The sequence below is a fragment of the Lygodium microphyllum genome, chromosome 14, assembly GCF_053477565.2.
Source record: "Lygodium microphyllum isolate KBCC chromosome 14, Lygodium_microphyllum_v1.1.10, whole genome shotgun sequence".
Classification (NCBI taxonomy): domain Eukaryota; kingdom Viridiplantae; phylum Streptophyta; class Polypodiopsida; order Schizaeales; family Lygodiaceae; genus Lygodium; species Lygodium microphyllum.
Genome location: NC_141148.1, coordinates 33406393 through 33432024, shown reverse-complemented (window position 1 = coordinate 33432024; position 25632 = coordinate 33406393). Strand labels below are relative to the sequence as shown.

Sequence of the window (25632 nt, the reverse complement as noted above, 5' to 3'; positions counted from 1 at the left end):
TTTATTGGTCAGCTTTGAGGCATGATATAGAGCTGTTTGTCATTATGATATGCATTGTATGTCAGAAGATAAAGCATGATAGGCTAAAGATGTCGGGCTTGTTGCAGCCCTTGCCTATTCCAAATAGGCCCTGGTAGAGCATTGCAATGGATTTTATTTTTGAGCTTTCTAGGATGCCTATAGGGAATGATGGAATATGGACTATCATTTGTAGATTTAGCAAACAGGCCCATTTCGTTCTAGTGAGGAAGAAAATAAAGGTTGATCATAAGGCATGATTATTTTTTTGCAACACATCTTTAAGTTTTATGGTATGCGAGAGTCGATCATCAGTGATTGAGACCCTCAGATGACCGATTTGTTTCGGAAACGATTGTTTAAGAATATGGTACCATAGTAAAATTCTCATCATCCTTCCATCCATAGGTAAATGGTCAGTTTGAGGAAGCAAATTTCACAGTGTTGGATCTTTTGAGATGCTATGTTTTAGACCACAAGACACAATGGGAACAATATTTGCCATTAGTTGAGTTTGTTTATAACAACACGCTGTATAGTTACATTGGCAAAGCTCCATTTGAGGTGGTTGAGGGTTGCAAGAAGATACCACTTATCTTGTAGACTAAGGATAAGATCTTTGAGACTGATCATTACGTGGAAAACTTGGATGCAACATATGCAAAGATAAAGTATGCACTTTTGAGATCAAAAGAAAAGCAAAAGAAGGCAGCTGATCGCCATAGACGTGCTTTGCAGTTTGCAGAGGGCAATAATATATTGTTGTATTTTGAAAAGGTAAGGCAAAAAAAGATGAAAGGAAGAGAGAGCTTGTATCCAAAGTTAAGAACAAGATCCTATTGGCCCTTCCAGGTGTTGGAAAAGATTAGTGATGTGGTATATCAGCTGAAATTACCTCCACATTGGCGGATACACAATGCCTTTCATGTTAGTTTGTTGAGCCCTTTTTATGGTGATGTGCCAAAGGATGTATCTGCAAAAATTCAGCCTTAGGTTGAGGATTTGGATGAGATCTTGGTACTTGAGCAGATTTTAGCACATAAGGAAAGAAAGGTCATTAGAGGTAAAGTTCCAAGGAGAGATTTGGTAAAGTTTTAAAATTATTCACCAATGGATGCAAAATGGATGAAAGAGGATGACTTGGCAGACCATCCTCAGTTGTTGTAGCTTTACCTAGATGCCATTTAGTTAGAGCTGACTTTGGTTTGGACTCAATCAAGTTCCGTAGAGCAGGGGTCCAAAGCACTGCTTGATAGTCAAGGAGGAGGTAGCACTTCCAGTCCACCAGTTGTGGACAGCTCTTGAATGTAGTGAATCTCGGATGTATTCAACATGCATCCAAGGTATTGTGTTGATAGTATATCTACCACGGGGTCACTACACAGTGTACTGGTCACTGTGAGATGTATGCAAATGAGTATGAGTTTCACCCGAGCATTGTAACTATACTTTTGCATCAGTTTAGGATTAGTTTGACATGAGTTTTTGCCTCAATTTTGAAACAAAATTCTGGTTAGTTTTAGTTGAGTTTTGATTAGTTTTGAGGACAGTTTATGGTTACTCTTGGAATCAATTTTGCATCGCTTACAAATCAGTTTGTGCTCAGTTCTCAGATCATCAAGCGATCAGTCAATGATCAGACTTAGTTTTCAATGGTCTACAGTTGGTTTCATGGATAGTAGCATGTTAATGAATGCCATTGACAATTCCAGCCATGGTTTACGCTGAGAATATGCTTTACTATGCTTATGAAGTCAAAACAATCGAGAAACATGAGTTATGGATGCATCCAATGGGTTTATAACAACAATTTTGGACTGTTTCTTAGTTTTATTTGATGTTTATACTGGCTAAAATTTTTTAGCAGGTTTGTGGCAACAGTAACCAATGTTGTGACCGTGATTATTGATTCCTTCTATAAATTCCAATGCAATATGCTTTTCCTTTGGCACAATGCCGTGCAATTGAGGATGATTGCGGGGATTTCAAGGGGATTGTTTGTCACGGGGATGTAAAATTTTGAGATGTTTTAATCTTGCATATAAAATTTAATTAAGTCACTAATCAAATGTGCAAGTTTGTTTAGCACATGTGATGCACATGGCAGTTATTTCATGGTAATAAGTCAAGGACCTCGAGGATGCAGTGGGTGTCAAAGGCAAAAGTTGTGACAAGTTATGCTAGCTGGGTTTGGTAGTTAGTTGGTGGCAGTTTTGACCTACAATAGTTGCTTGGCCAATAAGTGTTCATGGTGACACTAGGGACCAGCATTAATAAATTAACTAATGCTAGTCGCTAAGGGTCAACAAAGGTTGGGAACTACTCCAGGTTGCAAATGGCCTTGTTAATTTAATTATGGATGGGTACATTTAATTCTGGGTAGGGTCAGAATAACTGAAATTAACTTTCAAAATTATTTAATTTTAAAAATTAATTTAGTGACCAGATAATGCTGAAAATTGGGTTTAGAAGGTTGCTACTTCGCAAAAATACCCATTCAAACTGAGAAAATATTTTTGGGGCTTGGTCTCAACTATTTAAATTAGTTTTCAGCCTAGTGAAGGAGAGAAAGAAGGTTACCAGTCCATCTTCTGAGTAGAAAACAATAGATTGCAGCATAGCAGCAGGTGACAGCCATTCAAATTGAGAAAACATTTTTTGGGCTTGGTCTCAGCTATTTAAATTAGTTTTCAGCTAGTAAAGGAGATTGGAGGGTTTCTCCATGAGAAATCTTTGAATTCTCTCTTTGTGGCATTCTCTCATCTCCTTTAGTCAATTCTTAGAATATCTCAACTTATCTCAACTATGTGGAGCAGATCTTAGCCGGATTTGGTGGACAACAAAGGAAATTCTATGAAAATGCATGGATCTTGAGCATGGCTACAACTATGGAGGTTAGAAAGTGATGGCTAGAATCATTTCAACATGGACAAATGATACTAACTGTTACTTGAGTGAATTAGGTTTCAAGATTGAATGCTTGGACTCATAAACACAATCTCAAGTAGGACATGACAATGACATAGAGTGTAGTACAAAGTACGGTAGCATTTCTTTAAAAGATGGACCAAGTACATACTTTTACAGCTTTTCAGCTTCTCCACTATCCTCACTGTGCATATGGGATTCAGGACATCTCTTCTAGGAGCATACATAATTTGTTATTTCTCAACACCCCCCCTCAAATGATGAGTCCCTACACTTGCTGGCTTTTGCCTCCCCTACGTGATAACATGGCCCGGGAGACTAGCTCATAGGCAACCTAGTCAAGTTAAAGCTTGAGACTTTACATATTTAGTAAGGGTTTTTACAAAGAAAATCCACTATGGGAACAAATTCCTTAGAACAATTTGTTAGAGTTGTTGATGGTAGTGGAAGCATCGTCTTCTTCTTCTTCATTCATGAATTGACTTTGGTGGTGGTCATTCTGCATTTGCTATACTCTTTTCTTGTGAAAACATTCATTGGCAACATGGCTAGTCTTACCACAATAATGACATGTCATCCGACTTTTGTTGTCGGTGTTGAATCCTCGACCTCTTCCTTTGGGTCCAACAACTCCTTTGGTGTATAAGAGATTTTCCCTTGATGATGTAATACCATCTTTTGCATTCTTGTTCTTCTGTTTGTTCTCTTCATCAAGAAGAGAGTGCTCAATATCTTTAAGTGAGAGACTGGGAATATTGCTTAGTGTTGAAACAAGTTTCTCATATGGTTCATGATTAACACTGGCAAGTAGCACTGCTATTGTCTCATCTTCATCAAGGTTCTTTTTCAGAGTTGCAAGCTAAGTTTTAAGGCTCTTGAACTTATTAATGTGCACAATCATAGAGGAACTTTCTTTTACATCCAATTTATAAAATTGCATGAGTAATTTTGCCTTTGAGTTCTTTGCTTGGGTGCCAAATATTATGTCAAGTTCTTCCCATGCCTTCTTTACATCCCTGATGCCAGAAATGTGGTGTAATGCATCATCTGATAGACCCCAGGCAATAATACCTAGAGCTTTGTTGTTCATCTTCTTCCATGCCTTTGTTTTCAAAAGATACTATTGATGTTGAGTCTCCTTGTTGAGCTAGATATTGTTGACTTGATTCTTTCAAATCTTCAAAAAATCGTCAAAGACTTGTTCTTCTTGTTGATTAATCAGTGGCATTGAGTAGATGAGAGTTGCAAGGGGTCCCTTGAGCCTTCCAACTAGCAAAGATAAGCAAATGAAGTGAGAAATGAAGCTTAGTTAATTTTGGCTATGGTGGACTGTGATTAGGGTTCTTAGCCTGACTGGTTTTTCCCTTCTGGCAATGCGACCTGTGGACCATCTGACCCGAGACTTTACCTAAAAGTAGCCTAGACCATGGGCTACAAAAGCCCTGACGTTGCAAGAGTAATGGCGGCGGCCTTCATCAACACGAACTGTACGACCACTATTAGGCGCAGATCAGGGCAGATTGACGAATTCCTACAATGTTGCTCAAACACAAGACCAATGTCCTCGTGTGATGCAACAAGAACTTGCGCAGGGAGTCAGGGAAGAGATCCCTAGAAGGGTGTTAGTGAAGATATGGCTTAGTTTATTCTCCCTTAGTCCTCCAACAGAGATCAGTACAGGCTAGCTATGGCAGACTAAAGGAATAGAGAGAATGAAAAAGGGAGTAAGAGATGAAGTCATGTGTTTGAACTAAGTTTGCCAGAGGTTTTGAGAGACTAAGAGAGCAGTGAGGAGAGTTAGCCTATGCTCACCATGGCTCTGATACCATGTGAAAATGCATGGATCTTAAGCATGGTTGCAGCTATGGAGGTTGGAAAGTGATGACTAGAATCATTGCAACATGGACAAATGATACTAACTGTTACTTGAGTGAATTAGGTTTCAAGATTGAATACTTGGACTCATAAACACAATCTCAAGTAGGACATGACAATGACATAGAGTGTAGTACAAAGTACGGTAGCATTTTTTTGAAAGATTAACCAAGTGCATGCTTTTATACCTTTTCAGCTTCTCCACTATCCTCACTGTGCATATGGGATTTAGGACATCTCTTCCAGGAGCATACATCATTTGTTATTTCTCAACAAATTCTACTGTACACCCTAAAATTTTGCAAAAATTAGGGTTTAGTAGCCAACTCGGGATGTGTGCCATCAATAGAAGGTATCATACACTGAAATCAACACATGTAATTTGTGGTATTGTCAAGGATTTCAGATACCAATCCATCCATTGCGAATTTGGAGCAACATTTGTCTTTTTGGTGTCCAATTAGAGCAAGTCATGGGTAAAATTCAAGGGGCAATATGCCCATTTTGTGTGGTAATCGCATCTATAGCAAGGGGCTTTTGGATCAACCAAGGAGATTGTGGAATCTCAGCTTGTAGCCAATCCATAAGTCAATAAAGTCAAAGAAATATTGAAAGGGGTGCCAATTTTGGAGTCCATGGGGTGTCTCCTACCCAATAATTTTAAGGTAAATTGTGCATTTTCAGGTTTGTATTTATTTATTGATTGTTGTAATTAAGTGCTTGATCAGGAATTACCATCCTATCCAAGAAGAAAAGCTGGTTTCAACAAATGACAAAAGTACCGGCTGCTGTAAATTCAGCAAAACAGCCTCAAAATTGATCCCAAAGGACGGGCAAAAGGGTGGAAACAAATGAGGGTATACCTATCCATAAACTGCAATCAATAGAGTGCCAAAACAAATTGTCTACTCTCTAAAAGAATGCTGAAAACTGTAATTACAGCAATGCTGAAATAAAGACAGCAGTATATGTCAATCTAACACTCGAAAAATAGCCAAGAAAGTAAGCTCCCACTGGTAGGGATATCCGAGTAGCAAATTGAGATACATAGAATGCAACTAGCAATGAAGCAACCGAGTACCAACAGCTATCAAAGCATATAGAGGTATCGGGCATTCAATGTTGAATAGCAAATCAGTCCACAAGAGGTAGTGTCTACAAGAACAATGTATGTATACATCAACTGAGCATATACATGAACCAAGAGTCACTATCTCAAAGAACCAAGCTCTGCCAAGTACACGTATCTCCCACTGGAAGTGAATCCGGATTACAAAGTGAGCAACCAATGCTCAAGACAATACGTCAAAGCATTCGAGAAGCCCAAGTGCATCACAAATACATCCGAGAGTATAAGTGTCCAATGAAGCTTCAATACCCGTAAATGAGTAAGCATGTAAGCTCAAAGCAACTGACCAAAGCCCAAGTATATCAGATGTAGCTTAAATCCAAGTGCTTAAGTATATCATAACCATATCCATGCTCATACATCAATGCTGGACATCACCATAGACAGGTAGCATATCCGAAATACCATGCAAGCATAATAAACATTCAAAGCATGAAGCTCATTGTAATATGCTTGTTGCCCAAACTGTTATTATAACAATAAACACTTCAATGATTGAGCTAATCAAGCTCTAATCAGCCCTAAAGTCTTTCTAGAGCATCAATGGATCATCCGGGCATTGCAAATATTCTCTATAAGCATTAGTAGAGCATAAACCAAACAAATGCTTGTTGTCCAAACCAAAACTGTTCTATTTTGTGTTAAATAGAGAATTGAAAACTACACAGAATCAACGCTTTTGAGTGCTCAAATCTGTAGCTCTTGTTGTGCTCTTCGTTTCTAGCTATAGGACATCTAAATTTGATATCGTTTGCAAAAGTTATGACTAAAATACGAAAGTGCTATCAAGCTGCCATAGCTATCCATGACTTCCACAACATACCTATATCCACTCAAAATGGATAGAAAGGTTGCTTCTCAGCTCAATAAGCACTCAACAAGGCTCAGCTTAGCCTTGGGAAGCTGTTGAATAAGCCAAGAGCAAGCTAGAATAAGCCGGGAAAAGGAAAGACTCAATGCATATCTCAAGAGAAAGAAATAGTGGCTGCTATGAAACCTTGAGCTAAAGGTTCTTCGTGAGCTGAAGCAAATGATCGATGAAGCTCCTCAAGTCTAAGCTCTAATACGTGTCATGAGGACATGTATTTTTGAAACCTCACTTAACATGTGGATTAATTTTTAATCACATGGTTAAGAAAATGTTGCACATGTGAGGTGTAACTAGGATTAAAGTAAATTTACGAGTCTAGGACCCGAGGAAATCACGGGATATCAAAGGAAAAAGTTGCTATAAGTTATGCCACACAGGTACTTTGTGGTATCTGGTGCGAGTTGTTGGTCTAGGTCATTCATTTGGCCATAAGTGTCAGTTGGAGACACTAGAGAAGTGGCGTTTAATGGTACATTACGCCAATCTAATGATCAAAGATGGCGCAAAGACACTCGGGAATGAAAGTTGCCTAGCCAATTTAATTATTGACCAATCAGATTATTTTTCAGGGCACCAAAATAATTATTAGATTAATTTTCACTATTTAAAGACTGAAATTTAATATTTAATTATGGATAATGTTGGAAAAACCATTTAGGAAGGTTGCCACTTGTCAAAAATGCCCATGCAAGACTGAAAAACGTCTTTAGAGGTTGGAGAGAGGCATTTTTAGCTTATTTAGCCTGCTAGAGAGAGAGAGGAGATGCTGCTGGTTTGATTTGCAGCCATTGGAGGACCTTCTAAGGTAGCCAGGGGTTGGAAAAGGCCAATCAATAGCAGGTGATAGCATCTACAGGTTGTTGAGACAGGGCAACAACAGTAAATGACTGATTTTCTTCAGTTCTTTGCATCTACAAGCTGTTGAGACAGGGCAGTAGTAGTAAATGACAGATTTTCTTCAGTTCTTCGCGAAGAAACTCTAAATTTTCTCTCTCTACAGCTTTCTCTCTCATCTCCCAGCCATTTCATAGCCTTGCTCTGAAGATCTCAGCATTTGGATCCTTGGAGGTTGAGAAATTTCAAATTTCTCTGCTCTAAACCCCAATTTACAGCAGAAATTAGGATTTAGCAGCACCCTTGGAAGCATGCCAGAAATAGAAAGCTCCAAGACTTGGATTTTTCAGGGCTGAAGGTGAATTTCAGCTAAATTCAGGTGGAGGACTAGCCAGCCATTGAATTTGGGGCATTTCCATCGTCTATGAAGTGGGTGAAGGTCAATTAAGTGCTCGAATCAAGGGGCAAAATAGATTGAAGACTTGCTGGTCACATTAGACAACAAGGGGAGTTTGGATTGCGAAGGGGATCGGGAGAATCCCATTGTTAATCAACTTTTTCTTCAATTAAGCTAAAGAAATATCCAAAGGGGCACCAATTTTGGGGCCAATTGGGTGTGCATTGTTGAGGATTAGTAGGTAAATTTGTATTTTCAGATTTGCATTAATTGTTTGCTGCTGTAATTAAGTTGTAATCAGGGATTTACCACCCATCCACAGAAGGAAGGTTGGTTACATACGAGTTGAAAGGTAGAGCTTGAGTGGAAGCACACGAGCATAGAGCAAAAGCAAAAGCTATGGCGGATGGAGCAAGAGAGTAAGAGAGAGAGACACCATATATGGAAACTCCAACGATCACAATGCATGACCGGCCTTCCTTTATTTAATAGTTATTGAAAGAATAAAGGATGAAGTGACAGTGATGGATGTCCGCCACTACAATGTACAAGTATGCGGGTATAGTGTATAGTGAGTAAATGTGGGTGGCTAGGCATAGGTGCCTTTACCCCCAACAAGGAGAATAACCATGGATAGAGGAAAGCAAGGCCTAGCTTTCCTTGACCTCCCTTAGAGGAGAATTCATCATTCGTGTCATAGAACTTGCTTGACTCATACCTCACTTGGCTACACATTTGAAAGTGGCAGCTTTGGGTTTGAGAGGATTGAGCCTCGGATAAACTAGATTGGAACCTAGGAGAGTGGAGTTAGCTTACTTCTTCAAACTCGTAGACAGTGGTGAGTTTCTTTGCTTACATAGTCTTGATCGGCAGACATTGGTGTAGGATGATATGAATTGGCCCCCACCCAAAACCAACATTGCAGAAAGCACATCATCATAAGCCTATGGAACAGCTTGGCAACCAAGGAAGGTCTTGAACTTTCTTTGGTTGGTGGCCAATGGAGGTCTAGCAGATAGTTGACTTGTTTAGATGTAAACTTGTACTTACAGTGTATTTTTTGTTCCAAGTAATATACTTAGCCACATTTTATTTTGCAAAAAAGAAGGGAAATATTCTCCACATCTTGATAAGCATCCCTTGAATTCCCTTCAGCAAATCACCTTATTAAAAGAATCCTTCAATTTTCCAAAAGCAAACCAAAGGAAGTATTAGACTAAGCAATGCAATTATGCAACACAAGAAACTGAAAAGCACCAATATAGACCAATATACAAGTTGACCAATAGGGCTTCGCTAGCCAAGAAGAGGTGGGTGGTGCTCTAGTAGGCCAACTTTTGTTGGATAAAGTCTAGTACTAGGGCAAGCAAAGTTTCCAAATCTGTGAGAAAACCAATCGAGTTGTGCAAGTTGATCTTTGCTCTTGGTGCAGTATCGAATTGCCTCAAGCTATTATTTTTGAAAATTTTGATTTTGATTTTGATTTTCAAAAATTTTGGGATTAAAATCCCCCTTGATGTCGATCTCAAGGATTATGTGGTCGATGTTGAGTGCTATTGATGGCATCACCAAGCACTGGACTCTTGGCACATCAATTTGTTTCCAAATGGCAAATGTGAGCTCTTGGTGTTGAAGGGGAGCACTCAATTGGTCTTCAATAAATTTTGTTGATGAAATTTGGTCAATTTTGATTAAAGCTTGACACATTAATAAATTAAATTTTTAACGAAAACCTTATCTTTCTTGGGAGTGTATGACAGGCCCAGGTGTGGTCAATGTGGGGAGCAAGATGGCATGACAACCGTTTCAGGGAGCTCATGTCAACAGGAGAGACATGTTAGATAAGCAATAGGTAGATTGACATATGGAATGAACCACGTGGCACTGCTCAGGTTTGGTGACAACAGAAGGATCGACGTATAGAAAAGCGACGACCTTGCGTTTCAAGAGTCGTTAGATGAAGCGGGACAAGGCTGGTGGCAAAGTGGACTGAGGCTTCTCCTCCTCCTTCATCATCACACAGGCCAAACTGCAGGCTTAAGTAGGACAGGGCTGGCAGCAAAGTGGATTGAGGGGTCTCCTCTCCTTTTTCTTCTTCTTCTTCCTCTTCTCCTCGTAGCACAAGCAGTGGTGCAAAGAGACAGGCAGTGCACAGTCGTCAATCAGCAGGGCAGTCTTGGATTCTTCGGCTCTGATACCAGCAAGCTATGGTGGATGAAACTCTATTTGAGAGAGAGAGAGAGAGAGAGAGAGAGAGAGAGAGAGGGTGGGTGTTATGACCAATCGCCATGCCCTAGGTAGAGAGAGAACTCTTACACGTACACAAACTGAAAGGAAGGGTAGATAATAAAAAGTGATATGAAAGTACAAGTGATAAGGTCTGAATATATAGGCAAAGTTGTGCAGCTAACCCTTTCACCCTTATTTAATGCTAAGTGGTATACATATACATATATGTGTATATATCTCCCTCACTATAGAAACTTTTGTTTCTCTACCTGGACCCACTTAAACGAATCTACTATCACATTTGTTAGATTTATTTTGCTTATTGATGTCGATTCTTTAAACTTGGAATTCGATGTCACAAAATTAAGATGAGATACCTCAGGTCGGAATGGACACTTCTGCTGAAATTCATTTTGTGCTGCTTGCTCAAGTGCCTCCTTCACCTTCCGACCCTTCTCATTCTAAAAGATAAGTATATAATTCAATGTTTCCATGTTATGTACATATTAGAAGAAAGAAACCACATAAACCTTCCATCTTAATATTATGGTTTTTAATTTGGAAGCACAATGACAATTGTCAGTATAAGAGCATATCATGATTGCAATCACGGGGTTATGGAGCCCCTTAAGCACAATTTGACTTGTTTATTCCAGGTATGAAATTAAATTCGCAAATGAAAGCAAGTCATAATCGGAGGAGTTTTAAGATTATGGAAGCCGTATCATGCCAAATAACTTCTTCAGTATGTGAAGGTAAAAAATCTTGTGGTCCAAGACTTGAAAAAGAGTCTCATTCCACTTGTGCTGCTTTTTCTGTGTGATCGAATGAGGATACAACTGACATCGTCCCCAATTTGTACATTTCATGCATGGAGCCCAAAAGCCACTGTTATCAAGCCTTCCAAAAGTCGCCCCTCCACCAACCCCAATCCCCTTTCCCCCCCCTTTTTTGGTTTGGGCTACAGCTCTCAATCGCAATTTGTAGACTAAAAAACAAGGCAAGTAATTCATTACGAGTTATTTACATTGGTTTTCTGAGAAGTGTTCATAGAAGCTGAGATCCTTTCTTTTAGAGACTTCCAGCATGCCTGTGTTCTGATGCACAAAAATATTCTCTCCAAAACCAAAATTACATCTATGACAAGCTGAATCTGCTTAACAGATCGATTTCCCTCAGTGTGGGTACAGTATCATGTAGAACTAACAAATTTTTTTAAATCCTGTCTTAGACTGAGGGCTACTTTCTAATTTTGCCGCCATCTGCCATCATTCTTAGAGCAAAATTATCTTAGTTTGACTGAATATTTGGACCTACGAACATTTATAAGTATAATTGTCACAGTGCAACCATGAAAATGTCAACAAGAAGACAAAGAAGAAAAGTAGTAATATTAGTAGAAGCAGTAGTAGTGGTAGCAGTCCAGTGGTAATGGTAGTAGGGTTGGTGATGGATGGTGGTGGTGATCATAGTGGTTGTGCTGGTGGTAATCATGTTGATGGTCATAATGGTGGTAATGATGGTCATGGTGGTGGTGATGGTAAGTGGTAATTGTCATCTGCAGCAGTATTAGCAACAGTAATAGTGACATCAGAAGGAGCAGTAGACTTTCAACTTCGACCAATAAAAACTTCCATCTTTTTCATCTCACTTCTTTTATGTAACTTGCAACCTTTTGATTATTTTTGAGGAATTCAATTAATGAGAAAAATCCCACCATTGGAAAGATGTTCACGTCATGTAGATTAAAGTGGCATGCCAGGAAAGCACTAGAAAGCTGTGACCGTCTGTGCATTTAATTATGCATGTATGGGGTCTAATGGAATCCTAATTTTAGTGGCTCTAATATCCCATGTCTCAATAAAGGCTTCTCTCCTCCTCATTTGCTCAAGAGTCACCCTCCAGGCTCTCCCATCTCCCTTGAAGAGTATGAACAATCATAGCCTGAGACGTCTTGGAAGTCAATGGCATGACTGGACCTTGCAGTCCAAATGTACTAGACAATGATACTAGCAATCAACTCCCAGTTGTGATGGTACCCATGAGTCCACTATGTCTGAGTAATATGGTGTGGGAATCCTGCTCAAGTTCTAGTCAATGATGAGAAATGAATGGTCCCCTGAATATCATTGTATCCACATGTTGGGCCTCTGTCTGTAATCCAAGCTACTAGTCCCCAGGCAAGTACCATAGTCTCATCTAGATCATGAAAAGCCATCCTAAGGACTTTCCTCCACACCTTTTAAGCACTAGGACATTGATGATTTGCTATGTATCATCTATAAGAGCATGATGATCTATGGTCTCTCAATCTACAGTGATAGGTATGTAGCTAGGTTGGGGTTCCAAATGGGCATGCCATACATCAAGGCTACTGTGACGAATGTGTCAAATAGCCACCTCTGTGTGCCAAGCTCATGCAAGTGTGCCTGACGGCATTGTCTCTCCAACATGGCCAATGCCACATATCCTTGTGTAAGTCAGTCTCTCGTTGCTTGTGCCATGGTAAATGTCCTAGCCCCTAGGTAGACATATGAGTCCATGACCTCCATGTGTTCGGCTTCTAGTTGAAGGACTGATCTCCTCATTAGGGCTGATGTGTGGAAACTCAGGATCTTGGTTATCCCAAGATTAATTGTTAATCCACTCACTCTGTAGAAGTCATGCAGGGCATGGAGATGTTGCTACAGGCCCTCCTGTGACTCAGAGACCAAGACAATATTGTCAGTGTAAAACATGATAGAGACTAGTGTATCTACACTGTCCATCCCATCTCCTCCTCTCCTAGTGTGATGGGGTCCTCGATCTCATCAATGTAGTGCTTGAAGAGTATAGGGGAGAGGGGGCATCCATGCTTCCCTTTGATGGTGCTAGAGATCTTGTCTCAGAATTCTCCTGGGCATCTGACTTGGCCCACCACCCTCTTGTACAGTGCATAGATACCCCAAATCATGTCTGATGGGATCCCCAACATTTGCATCCTTTGTAGTAATCAGTCTCATGGGATTGTATCAAAGAATTTATGGAAATCCACAAAGTAGCAGTAGAGTCTCTTCTCCTTGGCCTTTGCCTACTCAATCATGGTTCTCAAGGTGAAGATGTGGTCAAGTATAAAGAAATCCATTGGAATCCAGCCTGTCCCACAACTCTTCGACTCCCTCTCTCGGCATAGGCATTGAGCTCTGCCTCCATGCTACTCCATATATCTTGGCAAGCATGTGGCCCACCATGATGGTCTCATAATTCCGTGGATCTCCAAACTTGTGGATAGACACTATAGTATGCATGGTCTAGTGTCCACTCATCTTGAAAGCCTTCCGCTAGGGCCCTGTTAAACATGAAATCAAGAAGGGGAGCCAAAATATCCATTGCATGAATGAAGTGCTTACCCTGTATACCTATGTGATCCATCGATCATCCATGTTGCAAGTGCTCTATTACTCTCTTAACCATGTTATGTGAAGAAAGAGGATGTGGTGGGGTGGGGCTTTTGGGGAATGAAGGATTGGTGGTTGGTGTGGTATGTCATATAGCCTTCTTCCAAACTAGTGAAACTGCAACCCTAGCCCAATCATAGAGGAAATTCTTCAAGAACAGTGTACCCTCCATTTCTTGTTTATGTATAAACAGCATGGTATTTGGGCAAAAACTAGTATTATTACATGGTTCATATCATAGAAACATGAAACAGGAACGAGAACAATGAAGGGGACCCCAAACCTAGGGAATGGGGACGTGGGAACAGGAATGGCATTTTAAAAATTAAAATTCATGAATTTTTTTTAATATTTCACTCATAATCCATGTGGACTCTGGAGTGTTAAAATCAAGGTATATAATCCACAAGGACAAATCATTTTAAGTTTTAACTTTAAGATATCATGCATCATTCTAAAACTAATCATTAGAAATTGAATTACAACTTCCAAGGCTCAAGAAGTAAAGCTATTCAATTATAAAATGCATAATATATATGCCATAAATGATAAAACAATGAACAATGAACTAAACTTTAAAGTCTAAGCTGAAAGAACATGCCTATGGTCCCATTGCCAAAAAACTTAAAAAATTACAAACATGAAGTCTAATCTTTGAAAGAACATGCTCATTGCCCCAAAAAAGACTACAAATATAAAGTCTAATCTCTAGACTGAAGCAAAATGCGGCATGCCAAAATAGCCCAAAGGGCAACTGCAAGATTGCACATACAAATATAATGTCGGCATGGCACAACAGCCCAAGTGTCACACAGTCATCAATGGTCATAATATCATATACAATGTACATGTGTCATGTATCATGAGACTCATGATAAGCTACACCTGAAGTGCCAGCCTCATCATCATGTGTACCATGAACTGTTGCATCTCCCTCAACATCAGCATGTGTCTCCTCTTTTTGCTACATCTCCCCCTCTGTGAATGGATCGGGCTTTGTTGTCATACTGTTACATAACATCCTCAAATCAGCACTAACGAATACTAGATCGTTTGCCCTCTCCACACCAAGATGGTTCCTCTTCTTTGAAGCAATGTGAGCGTATATACTCCACAATTGCTTCAAACAAGAGGAGCTAATTCACTGACTCAAAATATGGATGGCTATTTGCTGCAACTCAGGACCATCTGAACCATAGTCCTCCCACCACAAAGCTGCCCCAATCTTCGAGTGATCCTCCTGTGCATCCCCACAAGCAAAAAAATCCCAAAAGGTCATGTAACATGAAAGATGGTCTCTGATCTTTTGTCTAGTACCATGATCAGGCACTAGACAAGACAATATAAGTCTCCATACATCCATAACCTCAGTGTCAATCTCTTGACCCTTACCCTAGAACTTACGATCCACAAAAAATGCAGCTGCATGCATGGGTGAGCTATAGGAGTTCCACCTCGTCACAACTAAATGGCATATCTTCTTATATGCCTCATATTTTGGTGCCAACTCCTGCAGCTTTTCATTCAGTCTATCCATAGCCTCATATACCTTGCCAATGCAAGGTTGCATAGTATCCATAGCCCTCAATAAATGCACAATAGGTGATACCATAGCATCTATCCGCAAAAGTGGAGTTATTTGCTTTCTCCAACCATAGGATACCTGTAGGAGTATCTGTTAATATTGATGAGGTGAACTCATCAGTAAGAAATAACTACCTCAAGGCACCACTACATTCTCTTAATCTGCCTACCATCAAGAAGTTAAAGGCAAATCTGGTATCAGAGTATTTTAAAAGTGTCTTCTTGGATTGCAAAGAGAACTACTGGCAAAGAAACTGGTGATTCAAAACAAAGCTAACCATTTGAGCTCCTTGCTCTATGACAAGTGTAATCCATGGTAGGTTACCAATATCCTTTAGTAGGTTGTTCAAGCAATGAGCCATACAATATGAAACTGTGATATGCGGATAATATCCCTGGATAATAGCACCTGCTGCCCTATTTGCGGGCTATCTATCTGCAACAAATCCCACAATATTCTCCGGGTCAATAAGCTCATTATCTATAATCCACTCTGCTGCAGGTACATCTGCTGACTTTCCTATCCCCGATGCATCATGTGAAGATATGAAATACATTTTCCCATGAGAATAAGCAACCATACCATGAATGGATCACTTGCGTGTATCACTCCAATCATCAACAATCAAGAAAACTCCATTTTTAGCCCACAGGCTCTTTCTAGTCAGTGTTGCTTGCTCATCAAGGCGCTTTTTCTTGTCGAGCAAAGTGGTGCGTAAGGTCTTTCATGATGGAGATACATACGAAGGGCCACCATACTCACCAATCTTCTTGCACATCAATTTAAAATACTTTGACATGGCTGCACGAAATTGAATGTGGTCATGATTAAAAAAAACGTAACACTGATGTATCCACCTCTTTCTTCTTCTTGGGATCCCAACTAGCATCAAGTGTGCTCTGTCTACATGCAATATGTGGCGTTGTTGATGCCATGGCCGATGCAATGCCTGCAATAGGTATGGAGGTATCACTTCTTGATATTGACCTTGCTCTAGGGCCGTTCCGGCTGTTTCCTGTTTCTATGGTTCATATGGAAGCATGATCCGGTCACGTCATTGATTTAGAGGACACATCAACAGCAAGGACCCTTGCTAGCATCTGCACAAAGATAATCCATATGCTTTGAGGGAGATGGAGAAATATGTGATGGCTTCGAACGCATGAGTAGGAGAGATGCTTCTCTCGCTTACATGAGACTCCGGTGGCATCATAGACCTTCCGACTGGCTTTTCAACAGCCATTGCATTAGTCTCTCTCTTGTAGTGTATGATATATCATTGCATTTACAGGGCTTGTACAGTATTTTACCTTGGTCCGTTTTAACTGAGGTTGTTATTAATACAATTTCTCTTTTCTTGTGGAAAACAAAAAATGCTATTGGCCAAAAACTAGTGCTTTGAAGTCTATATTGAGTGAGCTTCAAAATATACAAGCTGTGTAATATGCATAATCTTCAATGAACTTACCCTATACAGATGATCTATTGAAGTATGACCAGCTAAAATGCGTGAGAATTGATCAATCTCTGGTTGGAATTGAAATTGTGAGTAATATGCCTCCTGTAAAATTAAGACAATCCCACCACACATCATTAGCCATAATGCAAACACAAAATCACTCAAGTACAGCAAGCCAACAACAAGGTGAAGATCTGTGACTTTAAAAGAACAATGTGGCAAAACCTAACTAATGACCTTTTATTTTCCCTATGGCACGAGTAGTGATATAGGTGCAACCATGATAATGGAAGAATGAAAATTGCACACCTAGAAAATGCTGGTGATAGAACCATGCTTTACAATACTTGTGATATGATCACCCTCCCAAAGAACTCAATGTAAGGAAGAAATTTAAACTTACCAATGCTAGGAGAAAGATAATCTACAAAAATCAAAATCATGAAACTTAGGTATCAGCTATTAATTCCCTTGACCTTTAATGATACAAGTTATAAGGTAGGTTCCTTCATAGTGCATGTTAATATATTATGGAATTAAAGGTAAGCTGACACTGTGATAAATTCTCCCTGCTGTATTATCTTGGACATCAAAATCTCTGGATCAATTAGTGCAGCATATTTGACTCATCCTATGGAAGAAATAAGGAGATCATCTTGGTCAAAGTTGGGTGTCCTAGAGCATGTCCCTACTCTAAAATGCACAGGTGTGGGGCTGCTCTTTTAGATGTTAGGAAAGGCATGGTGGCTCCTCTATCAGCTTCTTGGACTGTACTTTGGGTGTTAGCACATCTGGGCAGATATTGAAAAAGCTTTTACTCAGGAGGTGGGAATTTCTCATGGCAATATGCGGCTTATGCCATCTTTGTAGCATGTTTTGAGTGCCACTTGAAGACTTAAATATCCAAATTCAGTTTCGCTATTGCTGTTGATTGCATCATGGCAGGAATTGTTGCCTTTTACTTGTTGGCTTGTTGTTCACCATATTTTTTCTTTCCCTGCACAGTTTTCTCTTTCCAATAGACTTGGCTATGGACCACCCTTCCCTCACATTCATCCATCCTCTCTCTTTCCTCTCCCATTTTCTCTCCAACAAACCTCACCTTCCTTTCTGCCCATTCATCTATTCTCTCTCCTCTCTTTTATGACATTCATCCACTCTCTCTCTCTCTCTAGAGCGACAGTGTGCACACACACAGTTCCAGGAGCCCTGTACCAAATTGTGGCTTTGACACTTTAGTTAGGCCCACACTACTCTATGGAGCAGCCATTTGGGGCCCAAGCCTTTATCATACTAGACGGATGCCTCTCATGGATTGTAATGAACCTGAAGCACAACATTATGATGGCTGGGAACATATGGAGAGACCGCTAGTCATGATGATAGCACGTATGATAAGGGCAAAAGCATCAGTACCACAAGAGATCATCTGAGCAGAGTTGGGTGCAACACCCATGGTAGTGGAGGCACTATTCCGGGCAATCACTTTTCTCTAGAGGATATGGCAGCTACCTAAAGACCGATACCCTAGGCTAGCTTTGGAGTCTTCATAACAGCTTGCAAGAGAGGGAGATGGACAGTGTTGGTATGCACATATGAGCACGTCGTTGAACTTGCATGGCATGAATATAGACAGATTGCCATCATTTGAATGTAGCCTTGATTTTCCCACTTTGAGTCTCACCCATTCAGAGTTGAATAGAGTGATCAAAGCAGACATCACTAAAATAGAGACAGAGAGGACTTGGTCCAAGCCCCCTTTCCCATTAGGCACGAAGATGGCACAATACCAGTGTCACTTCTTGCAGCTTTTCCATGATGGTCTCATAGTGAGACCGAGATATATGGATGCTCAACTCTCTCATGGGCTTCGAGTTGCTATTGGACAGATCTGCACCTCATCACATTAGCTAATGATTGAGACAGGTCGATGGAGTCATGTTGCGACAAATGAGAGGATATGCCAGCTTTGTGGATGGGAGCCAGGAATGGAGGAACACTACATTTGTAGATGTATTGTATACTATGGTATCCTAGGCTGCTACCATTGCCTATTTAAGGAGGGCTTTGGACCACCGAGACATGTGATGGACTTTGAGGACTAGAGATGTCAAGGTCTTTTCTTATTGGAGCTCCAACGGCACAGAGTAGCATTGTTACGGGATCGGAGTCAATCCCAACCACGTCCACCCCTCTAGCCGAGTAGTTACAGACTTTTTCAGTATAGCTAACCCCCCGGCCAGTGCCACCTTAGACACTACATCTCCTATTGACAGGCACCATCGAGGAACATCATCAGGTGGAATCACAGTAGACAGAGCTACAGTGTTATGCAGAGCACGATGCCTTAGGGTGTAACTACTCGACAACATAGGTATGCTCATATGCAACACATTCGCACCACCATTGCTCGCTACGGACAAAGATTACCATGCCGACTTAGTCCGAGATAGCTGGTAGAGTTTTGGTGGATTCCATAGATTGATAGGCAAATACTATATACTCTTTTCTTATTTTCATTTCTCATTTTAGATTATCATGTAGATCTAGACATAATTTTGTTTTTTCTTCTCTAATGAGAGATGATGATACTAGTTGTATTGGTTATGGTCTCATAGTCCATCTTGGTCTTCTAGAGACGTTAATAGATCTTTCTTTCTTTCTTTCTTTCTCCCCCCCAAACAACTAACTCCCAAGGATCCGCAGCCCCCTAAAGAGCAACAACAAGAACAATGCGCCTGTGACTCTCCAACCCAACTGGCTTTTGAGGCCCAACCTTTTTGCAGTGCTAAAAGACTTCTTTGACGATGGTGTACTAGAGACATTGGCAACAAAGGCCTAGGCCTATGTGGCAAAATCTCATCAACACTCTTGAGCTTCTGTGTCTGTCTAGTCCCGGGGTGCCTCTTGCACACTCATCCTTTTGTGTTTGTTGAATCCAATGTACCTAGTGCATATATGATGGCCTAGAGCCACCCTACACTTTGTAATCTTGTTATCTTGTACCTTTTTTGTAATTAATATAAATTTGTCAGATGGGAGAGGATCGAGGTGCAGCTGAAGTGCAGTAGACAGTGTGAGAGTGAGAGACAGAGTTGAGCACGATACCCAATGCAATAGTACTGAATAGAGTGTTAGCTGAAAGTACAAATGATAACCCTTATACCTTAGGGTTATAAGGGGCTGTTCACACCCGAACACAGTAAGTGCCCGTAAGTGTGTACCACAAGCACATACAAAATAGTACACATAATCTGGGGGAAAAAACCTCTCCTACCGAGAGTAAAAAGTGCCCCAGTGTCCTAGTGATCACCCGCACACTCCCATATGAGCGTAGGCGTAAGTAAGGCGTGTGAGATACCCAACAAACCCCCCTGGAGTGAAGAGTGATCAAGTGTACAAGGATCATCCGCCACCAAAGGGCGTCAAATTCAAAGCATCGCGAAATGCTTCAAATTTGTCTCGTGGAAGAGCTTTGGTGAAGATGTCTGCCACATTGCTGGTGGTAGGACAGTAGACAAGGCTGATATCACCTGCATGTAGCCTCTCTTTGACAAAGTGGTAGTGAATCTCTATGTGTTTCGTGCGAGCATGAAACACAGGGTTCCGTGCCACTGCAATGGCACTCTGACTGTCAGTATATAAAGGAGTAGGCTCCGTAACAGATACATCCAAATCAGCAAGTAAGCGTCTAAGCCATACGCACTCAACTGCAGTAGTGAAGGCTGCCTTGTACTCAGCTTCACATGACGACGTGGCAACAATGGATTGTTTCTTGCTAAGCCAAGAAATGCATGACGAGCCAAGAAAGAAACAATTGCCACTAGTGGAGTGACGAGTATCAAAATCACCAGCCCAATCAGAGTCACTGTAAGCATGTAACTGCAGTGGTCCCCCCTTGGCATAAAGCAATCCAAGAGCTCTAGTACCCTGCAAGTAACGAAACACACGCTTCACAGCTTGCCAATGCGACATACGAGGCTGATGCATGTACCTGCTCAAAACTAAAACGGCAAACTGTATGTCTGGCCGAGTGTGGCATAGATAGATGAGACATCCCACTGCTGGAGCATAAGTATGGATATCAAACAAATCACTGTCATCATGTAATGACAGTTTGAGCCCAGGTTCCATGGGTGTACAAACTGGCTTGCAATCCTGTAAGCCAAACTTCTCAAGAAGTTGCCCAATGTACCTTGACTGACATAATCCAATGCCTCTAGCATCATGTACAAACTGGATGCCCAAGTAATAGTGCAAAATACCCAAGTTAGACATGTCAAAAGTTTGCTGTAAATTATTTTTGAATGCTGAAATCTGATCAGCATGTGTTCCAGTGAGCAAAAGGTCATCTACATATAGACACAAAATCAGCATGGATCCCCCTTCTTTATGTACATAAAGGGTAGACTCAGATGGGCTGTTTACAAACCCCTGACTAAGCAAGAAAGCATCTATCTTTGCGTACCAAGCTCGTGGAGCTTGTTTCAAACCATATAGAGCTTTTTTCAACTTGCATACTAAATTTTCTGAGCCTTCAACTGCAAAACCAATGGGCTGCTGTACATACACTTCTTCCTGAAGTTCCCCATGTAAGAATGCAGTCTTTATATCCAGCTGATGCACTTTCCAACCAAAATGTGCAGCCAAGGCAATCATAGACCGAATGGTCGTCATACGGGAGGTAGGAGCAAAGGTCTCCTCATAGTCAATGCCCTTTTTCTGTGCGTAGCCTTTAGCTACCAGCCGTGCCTTGTACTTATCTATGGATCCATCTGCATTCCTTTTCAATTTGTAGACCCATTTCGTACCAATGGCACGCTTGCCAACTGGCAAAGACACCAAATCCCAAGTATGATTCTTATGAATAGAATCCAATTCAGCTTGCATGGCTGCCATCCAATGCACACTATGTCGTGCATCCTCAAAACATTCAGGCTCCTCATTATCATGAGTACATGCTGCCATAACAAACTCCATGGAATGTGCTGAATCATGCAGTCGAGTTTGCCTTCGAGTACGACCAGCCAAGGGTGTTTCCAAATGACTATCTCTCATAGTCTGCGTGTACCATCTAGGCACCTGTCTTGCTTCCTGACTGTGTACAAGTTCCTGCTGAATTTCAGTTTCAGCAATGTGCTGATTTACTGCATGTTCCATAGGAGCAGCTGGCTGAACATTAGGTTCATTTGCTGAAGTACCAGCTGAATCACCAAATGTGATGGGCAGCAGCCCTTCAAAGACATCACGGGCAGCCTGATATGTATCAAAACCAGCCAAGGATAATTCTGATTTTTCATCAAATACAACATCCCTGCTGACAAAAACCTTCTTGGTCACGGGATCATAGAGTCTGTAGCCTTTGCTTTCGCTGCTATATCCCATAAAGATGCATTTTACAGCCTTGTTGTCCAACTTCTTTCGAAGTACCTGTGGAATATGGGCATATGCAAGACACCCAAAAGTACGGAAGTGGCCAACAGAAGGTTTGCGGCTGTGCCAAGCCTCAAAAGGTGTGACGGTTTTCAAGGCCTTGGTAGGGCATCTGTTCAAAATGTGGCAAGCGCACATGACGGCTTCCATCCAAAAACTATGAGGCAAACTCTTTGCCTTCAGCATACATCTGGCCATCTCCATGAGTGACCGATTTTTCCTCTCTGCTACCCCATTCTGCTGTGGAGTATATGCAGTAGTGTACTGATGGATAATGCCCTTCTGCTGCAAATAAGAATTCAGCATAGAGGACATGTATTCCCCCCCTCGGTCCGAACGGAGAGTCTTAATCTTGCAACCAGACTGAGTTTCCACAAGTGCACTGAAAGCCAAAAATGCATCATACACTTCTGACTTCTTTTTCAAGCAGTAGACCCAGCAAAAACGTGTAAAGTCATCAATAAATGTTACAAAATAGTAACAACCACCCAATGACTGTGTCTGCATGGGCCCACAAACATCCGAATGCACAAGCTGCAATCTGACTGTTGCTCTAAAAGCAACATCACGGGGAAAAGAGAAACGATGCATTTTCCCCAAAATGCAACCCTCGCATAAATGCTCAGGAGGTCTCTCCAAGAGAGATAATCCATCCAACATCTGAGTACGCTGTAATAGCATCAAGCTGCCATAGTTTACATGCCCCAAACGAGCATGCCATAACTCTGCCTCTAACATAGCAGGAGTAAGAGTGGATGTCAAATATGCAGACTGATCTACCGAAAGAGCATCCAACTCATATAACCCATGACACAGAGAACCTGTCAAGACCAATGTCATGTGTTCCTTGTCACGGACCATGCAACGGTCATCATCAAAGGTGACTTGCAAACCACAACGTGCCATAGAAGAAATGGAAAGCAGATTCTTCTTAATGCCAGGCACATACAAAGCATCCTGTAGGCGGAGAATAGAGCCATCAATGGCTGTAAGCTGAATCTCCCCAATACCACGAACAGGGTATGATGCATTATTAGCACACTGAACAGACTTCCCAACGGGAGGTGCACCAAGAGAAGCAAACAAATCTCTACGAGATGTGATATGCCGTGAAGCACCACTGTCAAAGAACCAAGTGTCAGCATCCTCTGTAGAGCTAAATGCTCTATCAGCCCAAGAGACATCATAACTGCAAGTGTAAAAACAATAGTCCCTGGCTGCAACAAAGGACGCGGACTCGCTAGCAGTGGAAGGAGCTGCAGAAACAGACATCCCTGACTCCTTCTTCTTCTCTTTGGCGATGCGCTTCCTGCACTCAGTGATATAGTGGCCAGGCTTCTTGCAGTAATGGCATTTTCCTTTCTTGGCTTGCGTGCCCCCCTGTTTCTGACTTGTCTGTGAAGTGCTACTACTACCAGAACTCTGTGAAGCATTTTTCCCTTGGCTGTTTTTACCCTTCTGCCTTGACATAAAAGCCTGCTCAGAGGCTATACCATCCACACCACTGTTCCGTCTAGTTTGCTCCTCCTCTAGAAGCAAACTGACAAGCTGAATGAAAGTGATGGGCTCTTTCGAAATCCTCATAGTGAGGTTCAAGGCAGTATGAAAAGCCAAGTAAGAGGGAGGCAGTGAATTCAATGTCGTAGAAATCAGCTGCGCATCTGAGTAGTACTCATCCACATTCATGAGTTGCTCCCGCAAGTCCTGAATTTTGTTGAGATGATCCTGCATAGAATCACCCTCATTCATCTTTAGAGTCTCTAGCTCTTTCTTCAAGAAAGAGATGCGAGTCTCATTCTTTCCTGCAAACATCTGCTCCAATGTCAACCAAGCTTCTTGTGAAGAAGCTGCTGAACGAATATGAGGAATGATAGAACGCTGAACTGCCAATGCAATTAGCGACATAGCCTGTGCATCCCGTGTATCCCAAGCTTTCTGAGCTGCAGTTCTTGGGGGAAGTGGCTGAGCGGGCTGAGGTGGAGGGGGCTGAGGTTGCCCTCTTGCACGTCCTCCTGGAGGAGGAGTAGCGGGAGCCATAACTCCCGGTCGTGCTTCCTCTCCACTGACATAATCCCACAAATTTTTGGCCACTAATACATTCTTCATCATGAAAGACCAAAGGGAATAATTGTTCCCATCCAATCGGTCTTCCTTGGACACATAGGTGAATACATCTCCTCCCTGATTTGCCATTATTTCCCAAAAGGCAATAGAGCAATGTCAATGCAGTACGGGCTGGAAATCTGCAAATTTCCAGAAATTGCAGCAAACACAAGTCTGCAATTAATGTGCAAAGGGTACTCTGTCAAAAAAAAAAACTGTCACTGATGCACGCTTCCCAAGGTGCAATTAGTGCTCAGCAGCACTAAAACATCAAAAGCCCCAAAATTTTCTGCCCAAAATTTCTGTCACAAATGTCTGTTACAAAAGCCCCAAAATGTGCATTCAATGTGTCACAGACTGACACAGCACGTTTCCCAATGCTGAAAACTGAACCTGCTGTTCAGCACGTTTCCCAATGCTGAACCTGAACCTGTTGCACGAACTCCTGTGTAAAAGAAAAGTGCAGAATGTTACCTCTGCGTGTTGACGACGGGCACGATTCCCGAGGTAATGATTGCTGGGTACAGTCGGACTGACGCACAGGTACAGGGTACAGGATGGCGCGTCAGGACACAGGCGGCACGTCAGGGCACTGGTGGTGTGTCAGGAGACAGGTGGCGGGACAGGGTACCAGTGGCGGGACAGGGCGTCAGATGGCGGGACAGGGCGTCAGCTGGCAAGGACGTGACAGGGCGGCGTCAGGAGGCGGCGTCAGGTGGCGCGTTAGGTGGCGACGGCGTCTACAAGTACAGGAGGCGCGTCAGGTGGAGCTTCTCGCAGACAGGGCGGCGCTGGTCACGAACTGGCACACGCAGGAGCAGGGCTCGTGACAGACAAGGCGGCTTCAGCTCCAGGTCCAGGCGGCACAGGCAGCTGGTGGCGCTGTCTGACGAGCTGGCGCTAGGGCACAGAGGCGCCAATCTGGCGGGGCTCCTGGCGGCGCTGCTACAGGAAGGAGATGGGCTGACTGACGAGTCTGCACAGGGCAGATAGATGCAGGCCCAAACCTGAGCTGACTAGCGACGGCGGCTGAGTCCTCGGGAGCTGTGCAGAATCCTCGGGAGTTGTGCAGAGCTGCTGACCAGCTCTGATACCAAATGTCAGATGGGAGAGGATCGAGGTGCAGCTGAAGTGCAGTAGACAGTGTGAGAGTGAGAGACAGAGTTGAGCACGATACCCAATGCAATAGTACTGAATAGAGTGTTAGCTGAAAGTACAAATGATAACCCTTATACCTTAGGGTTATAAGGGGCTGTTCACACCCGAACACAGTAAGTGCCCGTAAGTGTGTACCGCAAGCACATACAAAATAGTACACATAATCTGGGGGAAAA

The 25632-nt window shown here is 41.9% G+C and overlaps 1 protein-coding gene and 1 long non-coding RNA gene across 8 annotated transcripts in view; one reads left to right on the top strand and one right to left on the bottom strand.

The window, feature by feature from the left end:
• The window catches only part of LOC148025478 (uncharacterized), a 155829-nt gene that overhangs the window by 31760 nt on the left and 98437 nt on the right, over window positions 1-25632 (bottom strand). For all 4 annotated transcript variants that reach the window (XM_087692630.1, XM_087692632.1, XM_087692629.1 and 1 more), the window contains 2 exons: window positions 16772-16864; window positions 10659-10742 (listed from right to left, as the gene is read on the bottom strand). In XM_087692630.1, the coding sequence (XP_087548756.1) occupies window positions 10659-10742; window positions 16772-16864 (177 nt within the window). The remainder of the gene's footprint in view (window positions 1-10658; window positions 10743-16771; window positions 16865-25632) is intronic.
• LOC148025479 (uncharacterized) overlaps window positions 1-25632 on the top strand; it is a 90524-nt gene that overhangs the window by 31731 nt on the left and 33161 nt on the right. For 2 of the 4 annotated variants that reach the window (XR_015693104.1, XR_015693102.1), the window contains one exon: window positions 10664-11281. This is a non-coding gene — a long non-coding RNA (uncharacterized LOC148025479). The remainder of the gene's footprint in view (window positions 1-10663; window positions 11282-25632) is intronic. The other 2 variants (XR_015693101.1, XR_015693103.1) reach the window with 2 other exon arrangements.